General features: G+C 44.6%; 1 protein-coding gene across 1 annotated transcript in view; it reads right to left on the bottom strand.

Annotated features, from left to right (window-relative positions):
* The window catches only part of LOC126094741 (cholinesterase 1-like), a 127,220-nt gene that overhangs the window by 78,501 nt on the left and 24,793 nt on the right, over positions 1 to 23,926 (bottom strand). Inside the window, exons 3-4 of the mRNA XM_049909289.1 lie at positions 19,433 to 19,715; positions 15,588 to 15,773 (exon numbers count right to left, since the gene is read on the bottom strand). Coding sequence (XP_049765246.1) covers positions 15,588 to 15,773; positions 19,433 to 19,715 — 469 coding nt within the window. The remainder of the gene's footprint in view (positions 1 to 15,587; positions 15,774 to 19,432; positions 19,716 to 23,926) is intronic.

Raw genomic sequence — 23,926 nt, 5'->3', positions numbered from 1 at the left:
ATCAACAGCAACAAGAAACGTTGATGACATGACTAGAGAGCGCTACATGAGAACCTGCTGTATGCATACCATGAGCAACGTGTGCAGGTACTATCAGCAGCTGATTTTCCTATCGGGAACACTTCCATGAATGGTTCATTCAACAGTATGTCTACAGTCGATTTAGTACAAATTCGCTGTTCACGGATGAGCTTTCGTTTCAGAGTAGACGATTAATATGTTGAGGAGCTGTATAAACTAAATTCTAAAATGGAAATAAAACTTTTTCGGAGCCATGTCCATATAAAACACTTGATTCCTGTGTGTGTGTGAGAGAGAGGAATGTTAAGAGTTTGTCCATACCTAGTTTGGCCATACCATTTTGTTACGCCCTGTACATGGTGGAGTTCAGCACATGTCTTAGTTTTTACCTATGTTTCATTATTTACTTTGGATAGGTGCGCATCCATACTCTCATTAAATTTATGTTTATGTTTGTGCTGCGTTTATCCGATAGCATTAGAAGTGAGTGTAAAAGAATCATTTTTTTTAGGCAACAGTTTATAGGAATTGCTGGATGAAATTTCTATTTAGAGTGTTGTTGATGACAGTAGAAACTTAATATGCCTGGCAGGAAACATTGATGCTATATAGTGCAAAAACTTAATTATTTTTCGAAGTGTGCGCTTGTCATAGAAATGTTGTTTTTTGAAGAAGTAGTGAAAAGTCTCTGCTGGATTCCTTTCATGTTAATTTCTTATATCTGTTGTCATTTACGGCATAAATTCCTCTTCTAAATTTACTGTGGCGTTTCTGACTATCTGGGAGGAGACTGAGTAGTGGAATGTGTTACTTTTACACATAAACAAGAACGATCTGTCACACTACTACACTTTAAAACACAGTTTATATGTAATTGTTGTCACACAGTCTCATACGGAACCTACATCCGCTTTCTTTTATATACTGTATATGATAAGATACTGTCATCCCCCTTCCCTTCTGTGTGAGAGGATGAATGAGCAAATGTATTTCTAGTTGCATGCTTGAGGGTAGCACACAAGCCTGTCTGCTAGAGAACAGTAGGACCAACGTCGGAACAGGTAGCTACGCTTTCTAAAAGCAGAGAGGTTTCTATCCTTAGTATGGTCCTGTCCGTCCCTTGTCATGTTAGTATAGGAAGCTGCCCCTCTGGCCACTTCCGTTTGTATTTGTGAGCCACCCTCAAGGAGGGACCAGGTCAGTCTGTCCGTGGCGAGCGTCTGAAGTGGTAAGATCTCTGGCTAAGCGCGTGTCTGCTAAGTCCGTAGGACAATGGATTTCTTAAGTTCAGCCTAACTGAAAATTTAATTACCTTTATTTCAGGTTTAGCTCTAAAATATCTAATGTTATCTTAAATTGCAACGCAGTATAATTCACGTGTGAAGTTCAGAATATATTCCGGTAGTTGCTTTGTCACTACTTTATGAGTAAAGTGGAACCACATGTTGATCAGTAACTCTAACTAGCATCATCAATCTTCAATGCGAATGTGCGTGAGATTATAACGTCTCGTCTTGACAATATTTTTCAATATAGCAACTTTTCTTTATGTTCAACTCACGTGGGGTGTACTTTGTGAGACCAGTACCACGTGCTTATACAATTGTTTGACCCATCAGGTTAATGGCAAGGCGATAGTAACCAGTTCGAGGTTTTTCTTTTGTAAATTGCTTTTCGATCTAATTTATTTTAATTATCAAAATTATTGTGGAGTTACACTCTTTGTGTAAACCAAGTTGACCACGTGAAGCATGTGGTGTAATCATCAAAGTAGCCCTCAGCTATTCTTTTCGGGAAGATTTCACAGAGAGTTAGTATGAATTTAGTATACCAGTCTGTGGTAATTACATGGCGGACAGGATTGTGCTACGAACGTAACTTCTTTGGGTGAAAATTGAATCGGTTGGTTGTGGTTAATTTCCTCTTGCATATGTTTCAACGTTCTTCGTGTGTTATTTTATGAATGCAGTGTTGTATGCAGTCTCCCAATCTTGGCTCCATATTTGATGTGTTCCGTAAGATTACAAACTCACATTTTCCACAATCGTAAATAACTCACCAGTTTAGTTATGACTCACGTTTAATATGCTGAAATTTCAATGATCAATGTTAAAATAAATTTCCAAATATAAACTGATTTATTTATTTTTATTTAAATTCTTAGATATATATATATATATATATATATATATATATATATATATATATATATATATATATATATATATAATCACCGGTTGTCGTATGACTATTAAAAGATTATAATTAGTGTTAGTCTGGTTGGGAATTTGGTAAGCTAGACTACCTGGTGAAACAGTTGCACAGTAATGCAAGATTAACTTCCCCAGACAGCTCACAGCTTTTAACTCGCTTTTATTGTCTAACAGTTCCGCTTACACCACAAAATAAAGCAACAACGTTATAGTAGTTCCACAGACATGTAACGGCGAGTGCTATAAAAGTAAAGAGTGTACTAGGAAGTAGCATAAGTATTGACACAGAATATATAACCAAGGAAATATTAGGTGAACACTGTTTAGTTCCTAGATACAAGGTAGACAGTGAGGTAGATGTAAACAGGGGTACAGCACTGACCAAGGAGTACATGGAATAAGTGACGCAGCAGCACCGAACGGTTAGCGTTTCCTATCTTCGCATCACGCGACACTGACTCAAAGCAGCACAACGCTGATAGGATCAGCCATCATTAAATCGCCACAGATTTCCCGAAATAGAGTGAGCGTGATTGCAGAAAATCCTCCTGCGATATCTGTCCAAGTTAGAGAAATGACATCACGGGAGAATATATGGTGTACTAGTGGAAGTTTTATGATGAAAAGTGTACCAAGGGCAGGGAAAGCTAGTTAACAAGTTACTGCGACCCAAGAAGTAAGCACCTGATACCGCGGAGCTCCTGTGGCGCAGTATGCGAGGTAATTGTGAGTTAAGATATTGAAGTTTATTATGAAGTAAAAAGGATTTATTGTGAAGATGATATGTTGGGGCTATGATTGTGTTGTGTAACGTAAGGAATGTCAGGTGTTGTGAATATCTTGAAGTATCGTATGATGATAAAGTTAATAAATGGAATTGTGATAGTTTCCAAGTCATTATGTCTGAAAATGCATTCACAGCGATGTTATCACTGACTTCCTTCTTTTGTAAGCAGTTTTTCTTAGCTCATAGTATAAGGCAACGGGATAGTCTTCATATATATGGGTAAGTTCGTACAGACCGAGAAGTGCCTGTTTGTGATTTTTGGTTTATATAGGATAAAGGAGGAAGCGGCCAACGGTGTATGTGAGAACTTTATTGAGGTGGGAAAGTGTACTAGCTAGCGTATGTGTATTACTAGATGGGAGAGACGAGAGAGGTTGCTCTGTAGAGTTCTCCCGGATTCGTGCATCCTTCTTACAATGAGGTGGTTTCACACTGCTGCCAAAGTCGCAGATTCACAGCTACAGTCTAAGAGAGAGTTACGGACTCCTCAGTGAGGCAACATGATGAGTGTTGCAGGGAGCAGCGAGTGGACCAAGAAAATCGATTTAGGGGTAAGGTTATACGGATGTCAATCTTCAAAGACTCGATGACTTAGCTCCTTGAATGTGGCATGGCGTAAATAGTAAAAATATCTGCAGCTACGTGATTACTCTGCAATTCACAGTTAAATGCCTGGCAGCTTGTTTATCTAACCACCTTCATACTGTTTCTCTACCGCTCCTCTCTCGAACAAAGCGCGGGGAAAACGAACACTTAAGTCTTGCCGCGCGCCCGTTTAATACGACGATCATTCCTCGCTAAGTAGGTGGGCACCAACAAACTATTTTCACACTCAGAGGAGGAGGTTGGCGGTTTAAATTTCTTGAAAGAATCCTGCCACAACGAAAAACGTCTTTCCCATCTCGCGACAATAATAAACGAGCTACCCTTCTTTGAACTTTTTCGGCATCCATCAGTCCTATCTGATGCGTATCCCATACTGCGCAGGAATACCCCAGAAGAGGACAGACAAGTATAGTATAGGCGCCCAATATAACATTTTCTAAATGTTTGTCAATAAATCGCAATCTTTGGTTAACTTTCCCCATAACATCATCTACATGATCATTCCAATTTAAGTTACTCGTAATCGCAAAGTATATAGCTGCATTCACAGCCTTTAGATTTGTGGCAATCCCGAGTAACCGACATTTATTAGATACCTTTAGTGCTCATGTGGCGGATTTCAAATTTTTAAATATTTAATGTCAATTGCCACATTCGCACCACATATTTATCTTATCTAAATCATTCTGAAATTCGTTTTGATCATCTGATGAGTTTACAAGATGGTAAATAACAGTATCATCTGCGAACAGTCTATGAAGGCTGCTCATATTGTCTCCTAAATCGCTAATGTAGTTGAGGAACAGCAGAAGACCTATAACACTTACTTGGGGAACGCCACATATTAGTTCTGTTTTACTCGATGACTTTACTAGATGACTCACGAAATGAGAGGTTTCTGAAACGAAATCACGAATCCAGTTGTACAAATAGCACGATACTTCGTTGACACGCTATTTGATTGGAAATCAGTTGTCTTTCCAGTCTTTAGATACGGCTCTTTCGACGAGCGAGTAGTTGTCTGTGATTCCTAAGTATAGATAGCACACTCTGAAAGGAACCTAACTGGTATATAGTGTGGACCGGAGACCCCGTCTTTATTAAGTGCTTTAGGCTGCTTCGATATATCGAGAACGTCTAAAGTTACTGATGTTGACAGTTGTCCTTGGTTCGAATTCTCTAATATTTACTTCATGTTCTTTGATAAAGGAATTTAGGAAAACGAACCGTGTTCAGTATCTCTGATTTAGTGCCACTGACATGAGTAATGTTACCATTGCTGTAGCACAGTGAAGTTATTTATTACGTCTTGCATATCCACGATGAGAGTCTCTTTGGGTTTTCACCCAGATTTCGTTGTGGAAACTATTAAAAGCATCTCGCATTGAAGATCGCGTTAAATTTCGAGCTTCTGTAAAACTATGCCAACCTTGGGTATTTCATGCTCTTTTAAATTTAACATGCTTCCTCCGTTGCTTCTGCAACCCTGTATCCGTCATTATCTGCCTACTTGCTCACAATTATGTGTTGCTCACAGATCAAGAATGTTTTTGCAATAATTCACACATATTTAGTTGCTTCCCAGTCGATGTTTTATACGTACTACCGACTTTATACGTGTATTTTCGTTAACATGTCGAGTGTAAGTTGAAGTCACTACCAACTATAATTGTGTGAGTGGGGTACCTATTTGAAATTAGACGCAACGTTTCCTTGAACTGTTTAGTAAATGTAGCATCTGAGTGTGTGTGTGTGGGAGGGGGGGATGAAAGGAACGAATCCAAAGACATTCTGTTCCTGTGTAAAGTAAGCTAACGCCAAGACATGATGCCTTCTCTGCGCGATAGCAATGAAAATACTATCCATGACAGCGCTGTTAGAGCAGGGTTATTGAACACGCTCTTGCGAAATTTCTTCACCAAAGGAGACGCAGTAGGTATCCCAGAATTCGATTCATGAACAGCTGCCAGTATGAGTAACTAAGAAGTAGATATCCTCGGAGTAGTGAAGCAACTTAAATCACTCAATAGAAGCAAGTCTTCTGGTCCAGACTGTATACCAATTAGGCTCCTTTCAGAGCAAGCTGTTGCAATAGCTCCATTCTTAACAATTACGTTCAACCGCTCGCTTGAGGAAAGATCCGTACCCAAAGACACGTCACATCAGCATCTAAGAAAGGCAGTAGGAGTAATCCACTAATTTACAAGTTCATATAATTAGCATAGATATGCAGCATGATTCTGGAACATATATTGTGTTCGAACTTTGTGAATTACCACGGAACGAATGGTCTATTGACACACAGTCAACACGGATTTAGAAAACTTCGTTCTTGTGAAACACAGGTAGCTCTTTGCTCAGTGTGTTGAGTGCTATCGACAAAGGATTCCGTATTTTTAGATTTCCAGAAGGCTTTTGACACCATACCTTACAAGCGTTTTTCTATCAAGTTGCCTGCTTATGGAATATCGTCTCACTTGTCAGATATGAGACTATTCAATATTTCCTGTCACAGAGATCACAGTTCGCAGTAACTGACGGAAGGTCATCGAGCAAAACAGAAGTGATTTCTGGCGTTCGCTAAGGTCATGTTATAGGCACTTCTGTTCTTCCTTATCTATACAAACGATTTAGGAGACAATCTGAACAGCCGTCTTAAGATGTTTACAGATACTGCTGTGGTTTATCGTCTAATAAAGTCATCAGAAGTTCACAACCACTTGAAAAACGATTTAGATAAGATATCTGTACGGTGAGAAAATTAGCAATTGACACGAAGTAATGAAAAGTGCGAGTCATCCACATGAGTGTTACGTAATAAAGGAATCAAATCTAAAGACCGTACATTCAACTAAATACCTAGGTATTACAATTACGAATAACTTAAACTGGAAGAACACACATGGCAAATGTTGCGGGGAAGGGGGATCAAAGAATGCGTTTTGCTGGCAGAACATATAGAAAATACAGCAGATCTATTAAAGAGACTGCCTACACTACGCTTGTCCATCGTCTTTTGGAGTACTGCTGCGCGGTGCGGGATCCTCACAAGATAGGATTAACGGAGCACTTCGAGAAAGTTCAAAGAAAAACAACACGTTGGTACTATCGATAAATAGGGGAGAGAGTGTCGCGGACATGATACAAGATTTGGGGTGGACATCACTAAAACAAAGGCATTTTTCGTTGCAGTGGGAACTTCTCCGGAAATTTCGATCACCAGCTTTCTCTTCTGAATATGAAAATATTTTGTTGACTCCGACCTACATAGGCATAAACGTTTATCGTAATAAAATTAGCGAAATCAGAGCTCCTACGGAAAGATTTAAGCGAAGGTGGTTCGATGAACTTTCTGGCAGGCGCTGCAGTGTAGATGAAGATGTAGAATATAAAGAAGCATAAAGAGGGGAATGAAGAGTTTAACTAGAACTATTTCGGCCTTGTGTTTTGGTAGTGATGTTTTAATGTGTAAGCTGTAAAAGTAACAGCGCCCCAGACTTCAGCCAATCAGGTATTTAGTAGGCAAAATAACTCCAGTGTGGAGAATGTAACGGCTTTAGTTAGAGCCGGAGCCTGAGGCCGAAACGCAGGCATTCGCCGACACCCAGTGGGTTAGCTTTTACGCCATGTGGATTCGGGCGTTGGGGCAGTAGCAGCGTTTCGAGTGTAAGCTGAGCCGCAATAAGATCTGCCTTGTCTTGTATAGAAGCTGACCAGCTTTAAACCATTCCTGAGTTTCAAATTGGTATCCGCTGTTTGTTGGCTGCCAGCGCGAGGCCACCAAAGTTCTTGAGCCTTCCTGCGAGGACCGCCTGCCAAAGGATCCGGACGCCACTGGACGGACCGGGATACGAACCGGCGCCCTGCATTAGTGATGGGACAACTGACTGTTTTCAACAACTGATTTGTCAGTCGATTGTTCTTTCTTTCAGACGGTTTTTCAGTCGAATGAAACAACCGAATGATACTAGTCTTTACGGCCTTATCAGCTGTATGTATGCTTTCTCTCACTCACCGGCCTTAAGTGGTTTCACTATATGCGAGACAATTGATTGAAACAACTCTTCGTGTGTTCCGGCCGTTATATGAATGTTTTCACTCACTTACCGGGTTCGAGTGGTTTCATTCAATGCGAGGCAACCGACTGACAAGTCTCTGTCTGTTGCGGCCCTTATTTGAATACAAAATTGTTAAAGCTTTCGTGGCCACTTCTTGAAAAACTGCCTATTGGCTTCTGTCTCGGGTTCCTCGGCCGACGTTCGTCTGATTATTTTACTGACGTTTCGCCAGCAAACGTGGTTGGCATTGTCAAAGCTTCACCCTCCATCGCAAGAGAAGTCTGTACCAGAAATAGGCCTTAATTTGATGAAGAAATTTCTGATAATGTACATTTGGAGCACAGTACTGTGTGGTAGTGAAACATGGACAGTGGGCGAAACCGGAAAAGAAGGGAATCGAAGCATTTGAGAGTTGGTGCTACGTTGAAAGTGAGGAATGAGGAGGTTATCCGGAGAATCGGAGACAGAAAGGATACAAGGAAAACAGCGACAAAAAGAAGTGACAGGATGATAGGACATCTGTTAAGATATCACGGAAAAACTTCCACGGTACTAGAGGGAGCTGTAGAGGGCAAAAACTGTAGAGGAAAACAGAGATTGATTACATCCAGCAAATAACGGAGGACGTAGGTTGCAAATACTATTCTGAGGTCAAAAGATTGGGACAGGAGAGGAATTCGTGGAGAACCGCATCAAACATCTATGGTCTTAGTTAATGGAATGTAGATCAAAACTTGGACCAGAAGCAATCCTGATGTCACATCTCCAACTACCGATGGGGCTAAAATGAAGTTTTGTCGGCCACAACAGTCGTTGATCGCAAACATTTGTTTATTCAGTTACCGGTTTCGACCATTTTGATCAACCGTTGTGATCGAACTACAGAAATGTGCATACGTTATAATATATGCCTAACGGGAAGCTAACAGCAGTAACAAGCAGGTCGTAATTTACATAGAGTGGAAAGTTAGCAAATATACCTGTCTTCGGGAAGTTAAAGAGAAAGCAATTAAAATATGTAGCCATAAGTGGTACAATCACATAGAGAAAATCACGATAATATAATAACCATCATGTTCCGTAATGTCGGATTGTCGCTTGCGTACTGTGCAGATGCACTATGTGATCAAAAGTATCCAGACACCCCCAGAAACATACGTTCTTCATATTAGGTGCATTGTGCTGCCACCTACTGCCAGGTACTCCATACCAGCGACCTCAGTAGTCATTAGACATCGTGAGAGAGCAGAATGGGGCCCTCCGCGGAACTCAAGGAGTTCGAACGTGATCAGATGATTGGATGTCACTTGTGGCATACGTCTGTACGCGAGATTTCCACGCTCCTAACCATCCCTAGGTCCACTGTTTCCGATGTTATAGTGAAGTGAAAACATGAAGGGACACGTACAGCGCAAAAGCGTGCAGGTCGACCTCGTCTGTTGACTGGCAGAGGCCGCCGACAGTTGAAGAGGACCGCAATGTGTAATAGGCAGACATCTATCCAGGAATTCAAAACTGCATCAGGATCCACTGCAAGTACTATGACAGTCAGGCGGGAGGTGAGAAAACTTTGATTTCATGTCCGAGCGGCTGCTCATAAGCCACACATCACGTCGGTAAATGCTAAACGACGCCTCGCTTGGTGTAAGGAGAGTAAATGTAGGACAACTGAACAGTGGAAAAACGTTGTGTGGAGTGACGAATCACGCTACACAATGTGGCGATCAGATGGCAGGGTGTGGGTATGGCGAATGCTCGGTGAACGTCATCTGACAGCGTGTGTAGCGCCAACAATAAAATTCGGAGGCAGCGGTGTTATGGTGTGGTCGTGTTTTTCATGGAAGGGGGTTGCACCCCTTGTTGTTTTGCATGACACTATCAAAGCACAGGTCTACATTGACGTTTTAAGCACCTTCTTGCTTTCCACTGTTTAAGAGCAAGTCGGGGATGACGATTGCATCATTCAACACGATGGAGTACCTGTTCATAATGCACGATCTGTGGCTGAGTGGTTACACGACAATAATATCCCTGTAATGGACCGGCCTGCACAGAGTCCTGATCTGAGAAACCCTCGTGTAACTTCAATCGTTGGCGGGTGCTGCTTATTAAGCGATAATCGAGCTATGTGTGAACCGTTAACGATATGGAACGTCTAAGCATATATTTTTATTTTTATCAATGAGACGAGCTCATCAACTTCTTCATAGCTACAGAGGACGGAATTTGAGAATGTAGGTTTGTGACACAGCATTATATGGTAGTGAACCAGAGACTGTGGGAAACACGGAACAAAAGAGAATCAAAGCGTTTGAGATGTGATGCTACAGAAAAATGTTGAAAATTAGAAGGATTGATAAGGTAAGAAATGAGGAGGTTCTTCTTAGAATCGGTGAAGTGAGGAACATATGGAACACACTGAGGAGAAGGGACAGGATTATAGGACCTGTGCTAAGATGTTAGGGAATAACCTCCGTGCCCTACAGGGGGTGTAGAGGATAAAAACTGTAGAGGGAAACAGATTTGAATATACCCAACAAGTAACTGAGGACGTGGTTTGCAAGTGCTACCCTGAAATGTGAAGGTTAGCGCAGGAGAGAAATTCGTGGCGGGCCGTTGGAACGAAATATCCACGTCAGGCTATCTGTGGTAGGAAGGACAGGCCAAAGAGAGGCTCAACATCATTCACGTTGTGAACTTTCCCTTTATTTTATCAGAACACACTAAGATTTATTAAACAGGTATTGGAATAACACCTCCTGTGGTACTGACAACTAAGAGAGAGAATAATTTACAATCAAAACTGTACCAGGCTGATTAATAGCAAACAGATTAAATACAACAATAAAAACTGTAGCAGTACAATAAAAGAGCTAAAAATTCTTTCTCGATAGAACTAAGATCTGAAATCAAAAACAGAAGTATACTCCGCAAATAAGCGCCATATAAAAAATTACTAGATCGTCGAATAGCGCAGGTGCGCAAGGCACGCAAGAGAAATAACCAGACAAAATTGATGTTAAATATTGCTTCGTGAATGGAAGAAATAGTGAGAACTGTCATAAAATTAACAGATCATAACTCTCCTAGTGTTTGGCTAGTTCAGAAACCACCAGTGTGTACAAGCAGTAAGGTTAATAATCATTCAGTTGGCCAAGCCACACTTGCTCAAACGGTTTCAAGTAAATAAATCTAGTAATTACTCGATTGGCAAGCTAGTCGATTAACACTTCAGCAGTTTACATGAGCCAGAAATAAAAAAAATTAAAACGACGGCTGCAGTTGGAAATCAGTGATTAAGACACAAATAAATACGCCGACGTGCTATACATGGGAAGGCGTAATGGGCTCAGAAAGATTAAGTGGTGCAGGACCACCTGCACCCGTTGTAGTGGGACGCGAAATTGAAGCGTCACCCATCCACCAGTGTCAGCCCAGTTTGCAGGTGAATATAAGTTAATTTAGTGTTTTGTTTATGTATTTTTTGTAATATTTTGTAATGGTTGTGAATTGTCTAAAGTTTTTGTATTTTTTTTATATGTTTCATGTACGGAGAGGGCGGCGCAACGAACGGAGACAGCATCTTCGCTGCCGGGACCAGAGAGAAAATTGCTGGCCACTATACGTCGCGGGTCGACAGCCAAAGAGCGACAGAAGATCCTGGAACCGAGTTGTTGCGTCGTGCTTCTAAAAATAAAATAAACGAGATTTTGTAATGTTTGATACAACAATGATATCATAGGAAGTTTAATCTTATTGAAAATGTTAGTTTTGTCTCGTCAAGGCTCAGGTTCACGTCTGTATGTAGGAAGATAATAAACTGGTGGATGCTATTAAAGTTGAAATACGTGTTCTGAGGATTTATTTATGAAGAATTATGTGAATGGATTAATAATATACACTCCTGGAAATTGAAATAAGAACACCGTGAATTCATTGTCCTAGGAAGGGGAAACTTTATTGACACATTCCTGGGGTCAGATACATCACATGATCACACTGACAGAACCACAGGCACATAGACACAGGCAACAGAGCATGCACAATGTCGGCACTAGTACAGTGTATATCCACCTTTCGCAGCAATGCAGGCTGCTATTCTCCCATGGAGACGATCGTAGAGATGCTCGATGTAGTCCCGTGGAACGGCTTGCCATGCCATTTCCACCTGGCGCCTCAGTTGGACCAGCGTTCGTGCTGGACGTGCAGACCGCGTGAGACGACGCTTCATCCAGTCCCAAACATGCTCAATGGGGGACAGATCCGGAGATCTTGCTGGCCAGGGTAGTTGACTTACACCTTCTAGAGCACGTTGGGTGGCACGGGATACATGCGGACGTGCATTGTCCTGTTGGAACAGCAAGTTCCCTTGCCGGTCTAGGAATGGTAGAACGATGGGTTCGATGACGGTTTGGATGTACCGTGCACTATTCAGTGTCCCCTCGACGATCACCAGTGGTGTACGGCCAGTGTAGGAGATCGCTCCCCACACCATGATGCCGGGTGTTGGCCCTGTGTGCCTCTGTCGTATGCAGTCCTGATTGTGGCGCTCACCTGCACGGCGCCAAACACGCATACGACCATCATTGGCACCAAGGCAGAAGCGACTCTCATCGCTGAAGACGACACGTCTCCATTCGTCCCTCCATTCACGCCTGTCGCGACACCACTGGAGGCGGGCTGCACGATGTTGGGGCGTGAGCGGAAGACGGCCTAACGGTGTGCGGGACCGTAGCCCAGCTTCATGGAGACGGTTGCGAATGGTCCTCGCCGATACCCCAGGAGCAACAGTGTCTCTAATTTGCTGGGAAGTGGCGGTGCGGTCCCCTACGGCACTGCGTAGGATCCTACGGTCTTGGTGTGCATCCGTGCGTCGCTGCGGTCCGGTCCCAGGTCGACGGGCACGTGCACCTTCCGCCGACCACTGGCGACAACATCGATGTACTGTGGAGACCTCACGCCCCACGTGTTGAGCAATTCGGCGGTACGTCCACCCGGCCTCCCGCATGCCCACTATACGCCCTCGCTCAAAGTCCGTCAACTGCACATACGGTTCACGTCCACGCTGTCGCGGCATGCTACCAGTGTTAAAGACTGCGATGGAGCTCCGTATGCCACGTCAAACTGGCTGACACTGACGGCGGCGGTGCACAAATGCTGCGCAGCTAGCGCCATTCGACGGCCAACACCGCGGTTCCTGGTGTGTCCGCTGTGCCGTGCGTGTGATCATTGCTTGTACAGCCCTCTCGCAGTGTCTGGAGCAAGTATGGTGGGTCTGACACACGGGTGTCAATGTGTTCTTTTTTCCATTTCCAGGAGTGTATATCAGATGATACAGTCAAGGCTGTTCAGTAGAAACCGTGGACGGAAGAGGGAAGAAACTTGCATACAAAGAAAAAATAGTAATGTGAAAAAGGAAACGAAAACTTTTTTTGAAACCGAAACAAACGCGATGTAATGAGACCATAATGAAGGAAACTAGAAAGCAAAGGAAAGGAAAATAAAGGAAAGGAGAAAGGAACCATCTGCATCTACATTTACATCTTCATCCAAACTCCGCAAGCCACCTGACGGTGCGTGGCGGAGGGCACCTTGAGTACCTCTATCGGTTATCCCTTCTATTCCAGTCTCGTATTGTTCGTGGAAAGAAAGACGGTCGGTATGCCTCTGTGTGGACGCTAATCTCTCTGATTTTATCCTCATGGTGTCTTCGCGAGATATACGTAGGAGGGAGCAATATACTGCTTGACTCCTCGGTGAAGGTATGTTCTCGAAACTTCAACAAAAGCCCGTACCGAGCTACTGAACGTCTCTCTTGCAGAGTCTTCCACTGGAGTTTATCTATCATCTCCGTAACGCTTTCGCGATTACTAAATGATCCTGTAACGAAGCACGCTGCTCTCTGTTGGATCTTCTCTATCTCTTCTGTCAACCCTATCTGGTACGGATCCCATACCGGTGAGCAGTATTCAAGCAGTGGGCGAACAAGTGTACTGTAACGCTCTTCCTTTGTTTTCTGACTGCATTTCCTTATGATTCTTCCAATGAATCTCAGTATGGCATCTGCTTTACCGACGATTAATTTAATATGGTCATTCCATTTTAAATCACTCCTAATGAATACTCCCAGATAATTTATGGAATTAACTGCTTCCAGTTGCTGACCTGCTATATTGTAGCTAAATGATAAAGGATCTTTCTTTCTATGTATTCGCAGCACATTACACTTGTCTACACTGAGATTCAATTGCCATTCCCTGCACCATGCCTCAATTCGTTGCAGATCCTCCTGCATTTTAGTACAAGTTTTCATTGTTACAACCTCTCGATATACTACAGCATCATCCGCAAAAAGCCTGCGAACTTCCAATGTTATCCATAAGGTCATTTATATATATTGTGAAGAGCAACGGTCCTACGACACTCCCCTGTGGCACACATGAAATCACTCTAAGACTTCTCTCCATTGAGAATGACATGCTGCATTCTGTTGTCTAGGAACTGTTCAATCCAATCACACAATTGGTCTGATAGTCCATATGCCCTTACTCTGTTCATTAAACGACTGTGGGGAACTGTAACAAACGCCTTGCGGAATTCAAGAAACACGGCATCTACCCAACCACAGGAGAAAGAATACGAACAGAAACGAAATGGACTGAACGCACGCTGCCTGACAAAAAAAAAAAAGTTAAGCACCTAGAGGACATCGTCACATGTCAATGTAGCTTCGTAATATACACACTGCTGGTGGATGTGTAAGTGTCTAGAGTTACAATTTCCTGTCGCTGAACGGCCACCACAGTGGATTAGTGTTGTTCTTATTCTGTGTTCTTACTGGCCTTGTAGGGTATATAAGAGATGGTAACAGCGTCAGGTGTTGAGTGATCACTACGAAGACGACAGTCTCATCAGCATCTGACAAAGTTTGAAGGAGCCTCGTTGTCCGGCTGATGGAATTCTGCAATATCCAGATTAGTGGAGCGTTCTGTTGTGACAGTGGCCCGATGTTGAACTGCACGGGAGCTTAGAGTAAGCATCCTTGTCGTCAAGGTTCTGGACTGACCACTCCCGGCACGTGTCATCCCACGCCATTGGTTGGAGGTTAGGAACAGTCGAAACAGGAAATTACTTTCCCATGCGTAGGCTGCCATTAACGCCAAAACCGAAACTTCTGCACCTGGGATGTTGGCGTGAACGATGAATTATGGTTCTGCACTACACCGGATGACCATCGTCGGCTACTTTTGCGACTACTTTGGGAGAGGTCCCATCCTTCCAATGTTTGGACAGACACAGTGGTGTTATTGCTGCTTAATAGTGTGGGGAGCCTTCTGATATGACTCCAGGTCATGAAATGTAGTGACTGAGGGAACTCTGCCGGCACAACAGTACATCACGGACATTCGGCGTCCTTACGTTTCACCCCTAATGCGACAATATCATGGTTCCAGTTTTCAACAAGACAGTGCTCGCCCACACATGGCTCGTTCCTCTATGGCCTGCATGATGTTGAGATACGCCTGTGGCCAGCAAGATCCCCAGATCTGTCACAGGCAGAACATGTACGTACCCTCAGGAGAGGGAACAATGGTTTTATGACACGTGGATGCACCCAAGCCAGAGGAGGGGCAAGGTCATGCTGATAAATGAGGTCATAACGCCAGCTTCTAAATTTGACATGATTTTGTAATCACTACAATAATATCATATACCTTACAAACCTGTAAAATTTCATTCCCTTTCTTCCCGTTCTTCTGGATGCTTCACTTTTTTTCTGAGGCACTTTATGTTTTCCTGCCACTGTGTAGATTTTTTGCTTTTCGTATCTCGTTTTCTACTCGTCCAGTTATTCAGTCAACTCACCAGCGTTAAACATTTAATAGCTTACGAGGAACTCACCCTTGGTCGCCGGCGAGAGGAGGAGGTGTGACGTAGAGCCAGCTCCTGCGCTCCCTCCCATGATGGTGACCCTGCCGGGATCTCCACCAAAGGCTGCGATGTTTCTCTGCATCCACTGCAATCCCAATACTTGGTCCTTCAGGCCTGCGTTGCCAGGGATGTCGTCGTTCAGCAGGCTGAGGAAACCTGCCACACATTAGCAGTATTTTACTGTTGAAGTATCCATAAAAGGCGACGAATTTGACGTGTAGTGTTGTAACAAATCTAAAAAGGTCTGAAGATACGAGAAAGTGTATCTGAAACAAATAATCAGCTGTAAAGTGATTCACGTTGTGGAGACTTAAGAATTCGTCAATTCGTCGGAAGTTATTTTTGCATAATTTTAATACTTTTTCTTATCTCACAAGTTAGACAAGCCTATGGATTTAAAGTCACTTAATATTGTTCTAAGTGTCATAAACGAAACTTAATAGGGGACTAACTAAACAATCTGCTCATCGAAAACTCATGAACTACTTACGGTAGCATGTCACTGGGATATCGTCAGGATGGGTACTGGCCATCGGCGAGAGAGCTGAGTACAGGGTAGGAAAGATACGTGATGCCAACGCATTTCATGTTGGCTAAATATCCACATGCGGCCCTCGTCCAAGGTAGTGCAGGCACTGGGCTTTCCACGTACCATCGTGCTAAAGGTGAACAATCAGTAAACTGGCCCAACTGAAATCGACTATCGCCGACTGCAACAGCGAGTAGAAGGGCACGGTGCAGAAATCCATTTGACAATTCAGTGTTGGTAATCGACAGTTGGTGGGTAGCCATTCTATCTAGAACCTCTTCCTGATTGAGCTACAAAAACCATCACTCCACAGGCGTACCTCTGCTTACCGCAGGTCATATGGCACAGAGACTAGTGAGATACAATCATCGGACGTTTGAAGCATGGAGAAGATCACCTACAATAGCAAGACGCGGTACATATTGTTCCGCTTGGATGCTTCAGTACGAGTACATTGCCAACGTCTGGCTATGAGTGAGACGGAAACTATGCAATATGATGCAATATATTACTTCAGACAAGTGGATAAGGTGTTTTAATATTAGAGATATTTACACTATCTGATCAAACGTATCCGTACACCAATATGTAATGCGAAATTCACCATCAGATGTCACAAGAGGTGGACACACTAGTATACTGGTAAAAGGATGATTGGAGTACCGTGTTGTCAGTGGAGGCGCAGTAGGTGGAAAATGGGTCGCTCAAGAGACCTCAGTGACTTCGAACGTGCACTAGTCATAGGATGTCACCTGAGTAATAAATCCATCAGCGACATTTCAACCATCCTAAAGCTGACCAGGTCGACTGTTGCTGCTGTGAATCACGTTATACCCTGTGTCAATCCATGGAAGTGTTTGAGTTCAGCGAATGGCTGGAGAACGTTACTTGCCAATACTAAAGTATGAAGAACGTGGTCTTTGTTATGTGAGTTTTTTTTCGTGGTTACAGTGTGTGGCATCCTTACTGCACTTGACAAAATGTTAAATGTGGAAGAATATGAAGATATTTAACAGCATTGTGCACTACATCCAGTAGAGGAACAATGTGGAGACGTTGATTATTTGGAAATGCGTTACAGTCCGCCCTGTCACAAATCAGAATCTGTGAGGCAATTCTTTGTGGATAATAACACGCCTGAAATGGACTGGCCTGCCTAAAGTCTTGATGTGAACGTAGCGGAACACTACGGAGTGATTTAGAGCGTCGACTTCCGGCTACCCGACAAGCTACGCTTTCAATTCAAGATGACAACTGCTACCAATTTATACGTTACACCCATAACACAGATATCGGTAGAAGATACGTTAAGGGCGTGCATATGTCATTGGGTGTTAACCTAGAAGTGTTAGGTAGCATGACGAGGCAAGTCAGACAGTCCCCGTCAGTATTTACACTACTGGCCTTTAAAATTGCTACACCAAGAAGAAACGCAAATGATAAACGGGTATTCATTGGACAAAAATATTATACTAGAACTGACATGTGATTACATTTTCAAGCAATTTGGGTGCATAGATCCTAAGAAATCAGTACCCAGAACAACCACCTCTGGCCGTAATAACGGCCTTGTTAGCATGGGCATTGAGTCAAACAGAGCATGGATGGCGTGTACAGGTACAGCTGCCCATGCAGCTTCAACACGATACCACAGTTCATCAAGAGTAGTGACTGGCGTATTGTGACGACCCAGTTGGTCGGCCACCATTGACCAGACGTTTTCAGTTGGTGAGGGATCTGGAGAATGTGCTGGCCAGGGCAGCAGTCGAACATTTTCTGTATCCACAAAGGCCCGTACAGGACCTGCAGCCCGCATCTCGTGGTCGTGCGGTAGCGTTCTCGCTTCCCACGCCCGGGTTCCCGGGTTCGATTCCCGGCGGGGTCAGGGATTTTCTCTGCCTCGTGATGGCTGGGTGTTGTGTGCTGTCCTTAGGTTAGTTAGGTATAAGTAGTTCTAAGTTCTAGGGGACTTATGACCACAGCAGTTGAGTCCCATAGTGCTCAGAGCCATTTGAACCATTTTGAACCAGGACCTGCAACATGCAACATGCAACATGCATCCTGCTGAAATGTAGGGTTTCGTAGGGATCGAATGAAGGGTAGAGCCAAGTGTCGTAACACATCTGAAATGTAACGTCCACTGTTCAAAGTGCCGTCAGTGCGAACAAGAGGTGACCGAGATGTGTAACCAATGGCATCCCATACTATCACGCCGGGTGATACGCCAGTATGGCGATGACGAATACACGCTTCCAATGTGCGTTCACCGCGATGTCGCCAAACACGGATGCGACCATCATGATGCTGTAAACAGAACCTGGATTCATCCGAAAAAATGACGTTTTGCCATTCGTGCACCCAGGTTCATCGTTGAGTACACCATCGCAGGTGCTCCTGTCTGCGATGCAGCGTCAAGGGTAACCGCAGCCATGGTCTCCGGGCTGATAGTCCATGCTCCTGCAAAGGTCGTCGAACTGTTCGTTCAGATGGTTGTTGTCTTGTAAACGTCCCATCTGTTGACTCAGGGATCGAGAAGTGGCTGCACGATCCCTTAAAGCCATGTGGATAAGATGACTGTCATCTCGACTGCTAGTGATACGAGGCCGTTGGGATCCAGCACGGCGTTCCGTATTACCCTCCTGAACCCACCGATTCCATATTCTGCTAACAGTCATTCGATCTCGACCAACGCGAGCAGCAATGTCGCGATACGATAAACCGCAATCGCTATAGGCTACAATCCGACCTTTATCAAAGTCGGAAACGTGACGGTACGCATTTCTCCTCCTTACACGAGGCATCACAACAACGTTTCACCAGGCAACGCCGAACAACTGCTGTTTATGTATGAGAAATCGGTTGTAAATTTCCATCACGTCAGCACGTTGTAGGTGTCGCCACCGGCGCCAACCTTGTGTGAATGCTCTGAGAAGCTAATCATTTGCATATCACAGCATCTTCCTGTCGGTTAAATTTCGCGTCTGTAGCACGTCATCTTCGTGGTGTAGCAATTTTAATGGCCAGTAGTGCACTTATTACTGTATTGTAGGGTTTTGTGGTGGTCGGCTATTCTGAATCATAGCTCTTTTTCGAAGTAGAGAAGTGAATAATTACACATTCCCTCTGTTATGCTCTGTTTTGGCAGCAAACGATTTCACAAAAGCTGAAAATCAGCTGTGTGATTATCGCAGAGAGCAGAACCTTCTGAGTTTGTCTGAGATGTTTTTAGTCAACATTAGATTCGAGACTGCCTCTACTAAAAGCGGAAAGATATCAATTTACTTACCAAGGGCGCCGAGGCGGTAGGCGACTGAGACCAGCACAACGCCCCTCTCAACGAAGTAGTCCGGAGTGCCGCTGGAGGGATTTCCTACCCTGAAGGCGCCGCCGTGGATGAAGACCATGACGGGGAAAGGACCACTACCATTAGCGGGCACGAACACGTTCAGGTACAGACAGTCTTCGGAGCCGACAGTTGTCTGTAGGCCGTCAGAAGAGGGTTGGACACACGCATCCGCGAAGGCCAGCGCGTCTCGAACCCCGGACCAGGAAGGCGCCGGCTGCGGGGCCTGCGCACGTGAGCACACGGATCAACAGGTGGGTCCGCAAGATCAGCCACCACTGTCACGCAGGAGAGCTTCTGTAAAGTTTGGAAGGTAGGAGACGAGGTACTGGCAGAAGTAAAGCTGTGAGTACCGGGCGTGAGTCGTGCTTCGGTAGCTCAGTTGGTAGAGCACTTGCCCGCGAAAGGCAAAGGTCCCGAGTTCGAGTCTCGGTCGGGCACACAGTTTTAATCTGCCAGGAAGTTTCATATCAGCGCACACTCCGCTGCAGAGTGAAAATCTCGTTCTGGAAACATCCCCCAGGTTGTGGCTAAGCCATGTCTCCGCAATATCCTTTCTTTCAGGAGTGCTAGTTCTGCTAGGTTCGCAGGAGAGCTTCTGTAAAGTTTGGAAGGTAGGAGACGAGGTACTGGCAGAAGTAAAGCTGTGAGTACCGGGCGTGAGTCGTGCTTCGGTAGCTCAGTTGGTAGAGCACTTGCCCGCGAAAGGCAAAGGTCCCGAGTTCGAGTCTCGGTCGGGCACACAGTTTTAATCTGCCGGGAAGTTTCATATCAGCGCACACTCCGCTGCAGAGTGAAAATCTCATTCTGGAAACATCCCCCAGGCTGTGGCTAAGCCATGTCTCCGCAATATCCTTTCTTTCAGGAGTGCTAGTTCTGCTAGGTTCGCAGGAGAGCTTCTGTAAAGTTTGGAAGGTAGGAGACGAGGTACTGGCAGAAGTAAAGCTGTGAGTACCGGGCGTGAGTCGTGCTTCGGTAGCTCAGTTGGTAGAGCACTTGCCCGCGAAAGGCAAAGGTCCCGAGTTCGAGTCTCGGTCGGGCACACAGTTTTAATCTGCCAGGAAGTTTCATATCAGCGCACACTCCGCTGCAGAGTGAAAATCTCGTTCTGGAAACATCCCCCAGGCTGTGGCTAAGCCATGTCTCCGCAATATCCTTTCTTTCAGGAGTGCTAGTTCTGCTAGGTTCGCAGGAGAGCTTCTGTAAAGTTTGGAAGGTAGGAGACGAGGTACTGGCAGAAGTAAAGCTGTGAGTACCGGGCGTGAGTCGTGCTTCGGTAGCTCAGTTGGTAGAGCACTTGCCCGCGAAAGGCAAAGGTCCCGAGTTCGAGTCTCGGTCGGGCACACAGTTTTAATCTGCCGGGAAGTTTCATATCAGCGCACACTCCGCTGCAGAGTGAAAATCTCATTCTGGAAACATCCCCCAGGCTGTGGCTAAGCCATGTCTCCGCAATATCCTTTCTTTCAGGAGTGCTAGTTCTGCTAGGTTCGCAGGAGAGCTTCTGTAAAGTTTGGAAGGTAGGAGACGAGGTACTGGCAGAAGTAAAGCTGTGAGTACCGGGCGTGAGTCGTGCTTCGGTAGCTCAGTTGGTAGAGCACTTGCCCGCGAAAGGCAAAGGTCCCGAGTTCGAGTCTCGGTCGGGCACACAGTTTTAATCTGCCAGGAAGTTTCATATCAGCGCACACTCCGCTGCAGAGTGAAAATCTCATTCTGGAAACATCTCCCAGGCTGTGGCTAAGTCATGTCTCCGCAATATCCTTTCTTTCAGGAGTGCTAGTTCTGCTAGGTTCGCAGGAGAGCTTCTGTAAAGTTTGGAAGGTAGGAGACGAGGTACTGGCAGAAGTAAAGCTGTGAGTACCGGGCGTGAGTCGTGCTTCGGTAGCTCAGTTGGTAGAGCACTTGCCCGCGAAAGGCAAAGGTCCCGAATTCGAGTCTCGGTCGGGCACACAGTTTTAATCTGCCAGGAAGTTTCATATCAGCGCACACTCCGCTGCAGAGTGAAAATCTCATTCTGGAAACATCTCCCAGGCTGTGGCTAAGTCATGTCTCCGCAATATCCTTTCTTTCAGGAGTGCTAGTTCTGCTAGGTTCGCAGGAGAGCTTCTGTAAAGTTTGGAAGGTAGGAGACGAGGTACTGGCAGAAGTAAAGCTGTGAGTACCGGGCGTGAGTCGTGCTTCGGTAGCTCAGTTGGTAGAGCACTTGCCCGCGAAAGGCAAAGGTCCCGAGTTCGAGTCTCGGTCGGGCACACAGTTTTAATCTGCCAGGAAGTTTCACTGTCACACATAATTTACTTTTAGGAACATTTACAAATGAATATTCTGAAATAACGCTATTGTTTCTACAAATTGTCGGGACCTCAGAACTTTCAGTGTTATTATTAATTCATTTATTTGTTTATTTACCTTGGCGGATTAACATCTGCAGCCCTCACTTACATCAGACTAGACGCCTCACAATTCCCAGCGTTCCTAATGTCTTTCTTCTTTACTTCTTTAATTGAGAGACACCTCGTGGTAGTAGGAGAGAAGTGATTTTTCAGTACACATTGAGAAGTCGCCTGCAGAAATTACACGTATTCTGCAGGATTTTCACTTTCACTTTATTCGTTTGGTCGATTGTTTAATCAATAATTAATCTCCAAGTTTTCAGATTATGTGGAAAGTTTTTTGTAAATCGCCTCTCGATGTCTGGGCCAGCTACTACGCGGAAGACTGCCTGGTTCATGCTGACACTACACAGCTGATGCAAGCAAGAAAATGTACAATACATTCCTGGGCTACATTCAACTAGTAGTGCTGCAAACCATAAGCCTCATAAAAAACAGAATGATTACAATTAAAGTTAGCCGCGCGGAGTGGCCGCGGGGTTTGAGTCGCCATGTCACGGACTGAGCAGCCCCTCCCGCCGGAGGTTCGAGTTCTCCCTCGGGCATGGATGTGTGTGTTTTTCTTAGTATAAGTTAGCTTAAGTTAGTTTAAGTAGTGTGCAAGTCTAGGGACCGATGACCTTAGCAGTTTGCTCCCTTAGAAATTCACACACATTTGAACATTTTTTTATAATTAAACTTTAAAAACGCTGTAGAAATAACATCACTGGTCAGAATGACGTCAAATTGCAACGGAATATTATCGGAGAAGGGGGAAACGTACGACAGAAGAAAAAAATAGTGTGAAAATTCATCAATAGATGGCGCTGTGCCGGTCAGAGTGGCCGAGTGGTTCTAGGCGCTACAGCCTGGAAACGCGCGACCGCTGCGGTCGCAGGTTAGAATCCTGCCTCGGGCATGGATGTGTGTGATGTCCTTAGGTTAGTTAGGTTTAAGTAGTTCTAAGTTCTAGGCGACTGATGACCAAAGAAGTTAAATCCCATAGTGCTCAGAGCCATTTCAACAATTTTTTATGGCGCTGTTGGTCAGAATACGTAAGTGAAAACACCTGTCATGCGCACGACCCATTGAAGTTGGTATAAATACGCCGGGTACACGGCTTTTCCGCCTTTCGCGTCTGTGATATTCGCCATGGCTGTCTCAATGCAGGATCGCGCTCTGCTTGTAAAGCTGCACTACAAGAATGATGACTGTACACACGTCGCTCTGTAGAAGTTCCGGACAATGAAGAGTTTGAAAAAAGGCGTTGGTCCGATGACTGACGTAGGCCTGGAGAAAATGAATCGGAAATGCGAAAAGACGTGTTCTTTTGGTGTGCAATCTCGTAGTGGTTCAAAATGGGTCTGAGCACTATGGGACTTGACTTCTGAGGTCATAAGTCGCCTAGAACTTAGAACTACTTAAACCTAACTAACCTAAGGACATCACACACATCCATGCCCGAGGCAGGATTCTAACCTGCGACCGTAGCGGTCGTGCGGTTCCAGACTGTAGCGCCTAGAACCGCTCGGCCATCTCGGGCGGCTCTCGTAGTGGGAGGAAGCGAATTGATTCGACGTCAGTGGAAGCAATGGCCACAGTCGTGCAGGATGAGAGGATTGGTGATGTGAAAACGTTTAGTGTATGGAGAATTGCCTGAACATTGGACATAACCGTGAGCACGGGGCGTAAAATCCTACGAAACATCCTTCTTTGCTATCCATTCAAAATTACTCGTGTGCACGAGTTGCTTCCTGTTGATTTGCCAGCAAGAGACACCTATGCTTTAGAATTTCCTGCTCACATGGAAGTGGACAAAGATTGACCGTGGACAGACGAAACCCACTTCCATCTATTTTTTCGAACAGACAGGTGCTTCCGGTCCTGTTACCTGTAACGTCACTGGTAAGCGCTATGAGTGTCTTTTGCGCAACCACGTCATTCCAGCTCTCCAACAGCGTGGATGTGTGCATGGGATCATTTTTATGCAACATGGCGCATCTCTGCACATTTGCAAATCCAGTTAAGCACCTGCTGAAGCGCCATTTCGGAAATGCTACAATTATCAGCC

Source organism: Schistocerca cancellata, chromosome 8, assembly GCF_023864275.1.
Source record: "Schistocerca cancellata isolate TAMUIC-IGC-003103 chromosome 8, iqSchCanc2.1, whole genome shotgun sequence".
Lineage (NCBI taxonomy): Eukaryota > Metazoa > Arthropoda > Insecta > Orthoptera > Acrididae > Schistocerca > Schistocerca cancellata.
This window is presented reverse-complemented; position numbering and strand designations above follow the sequence as displayed.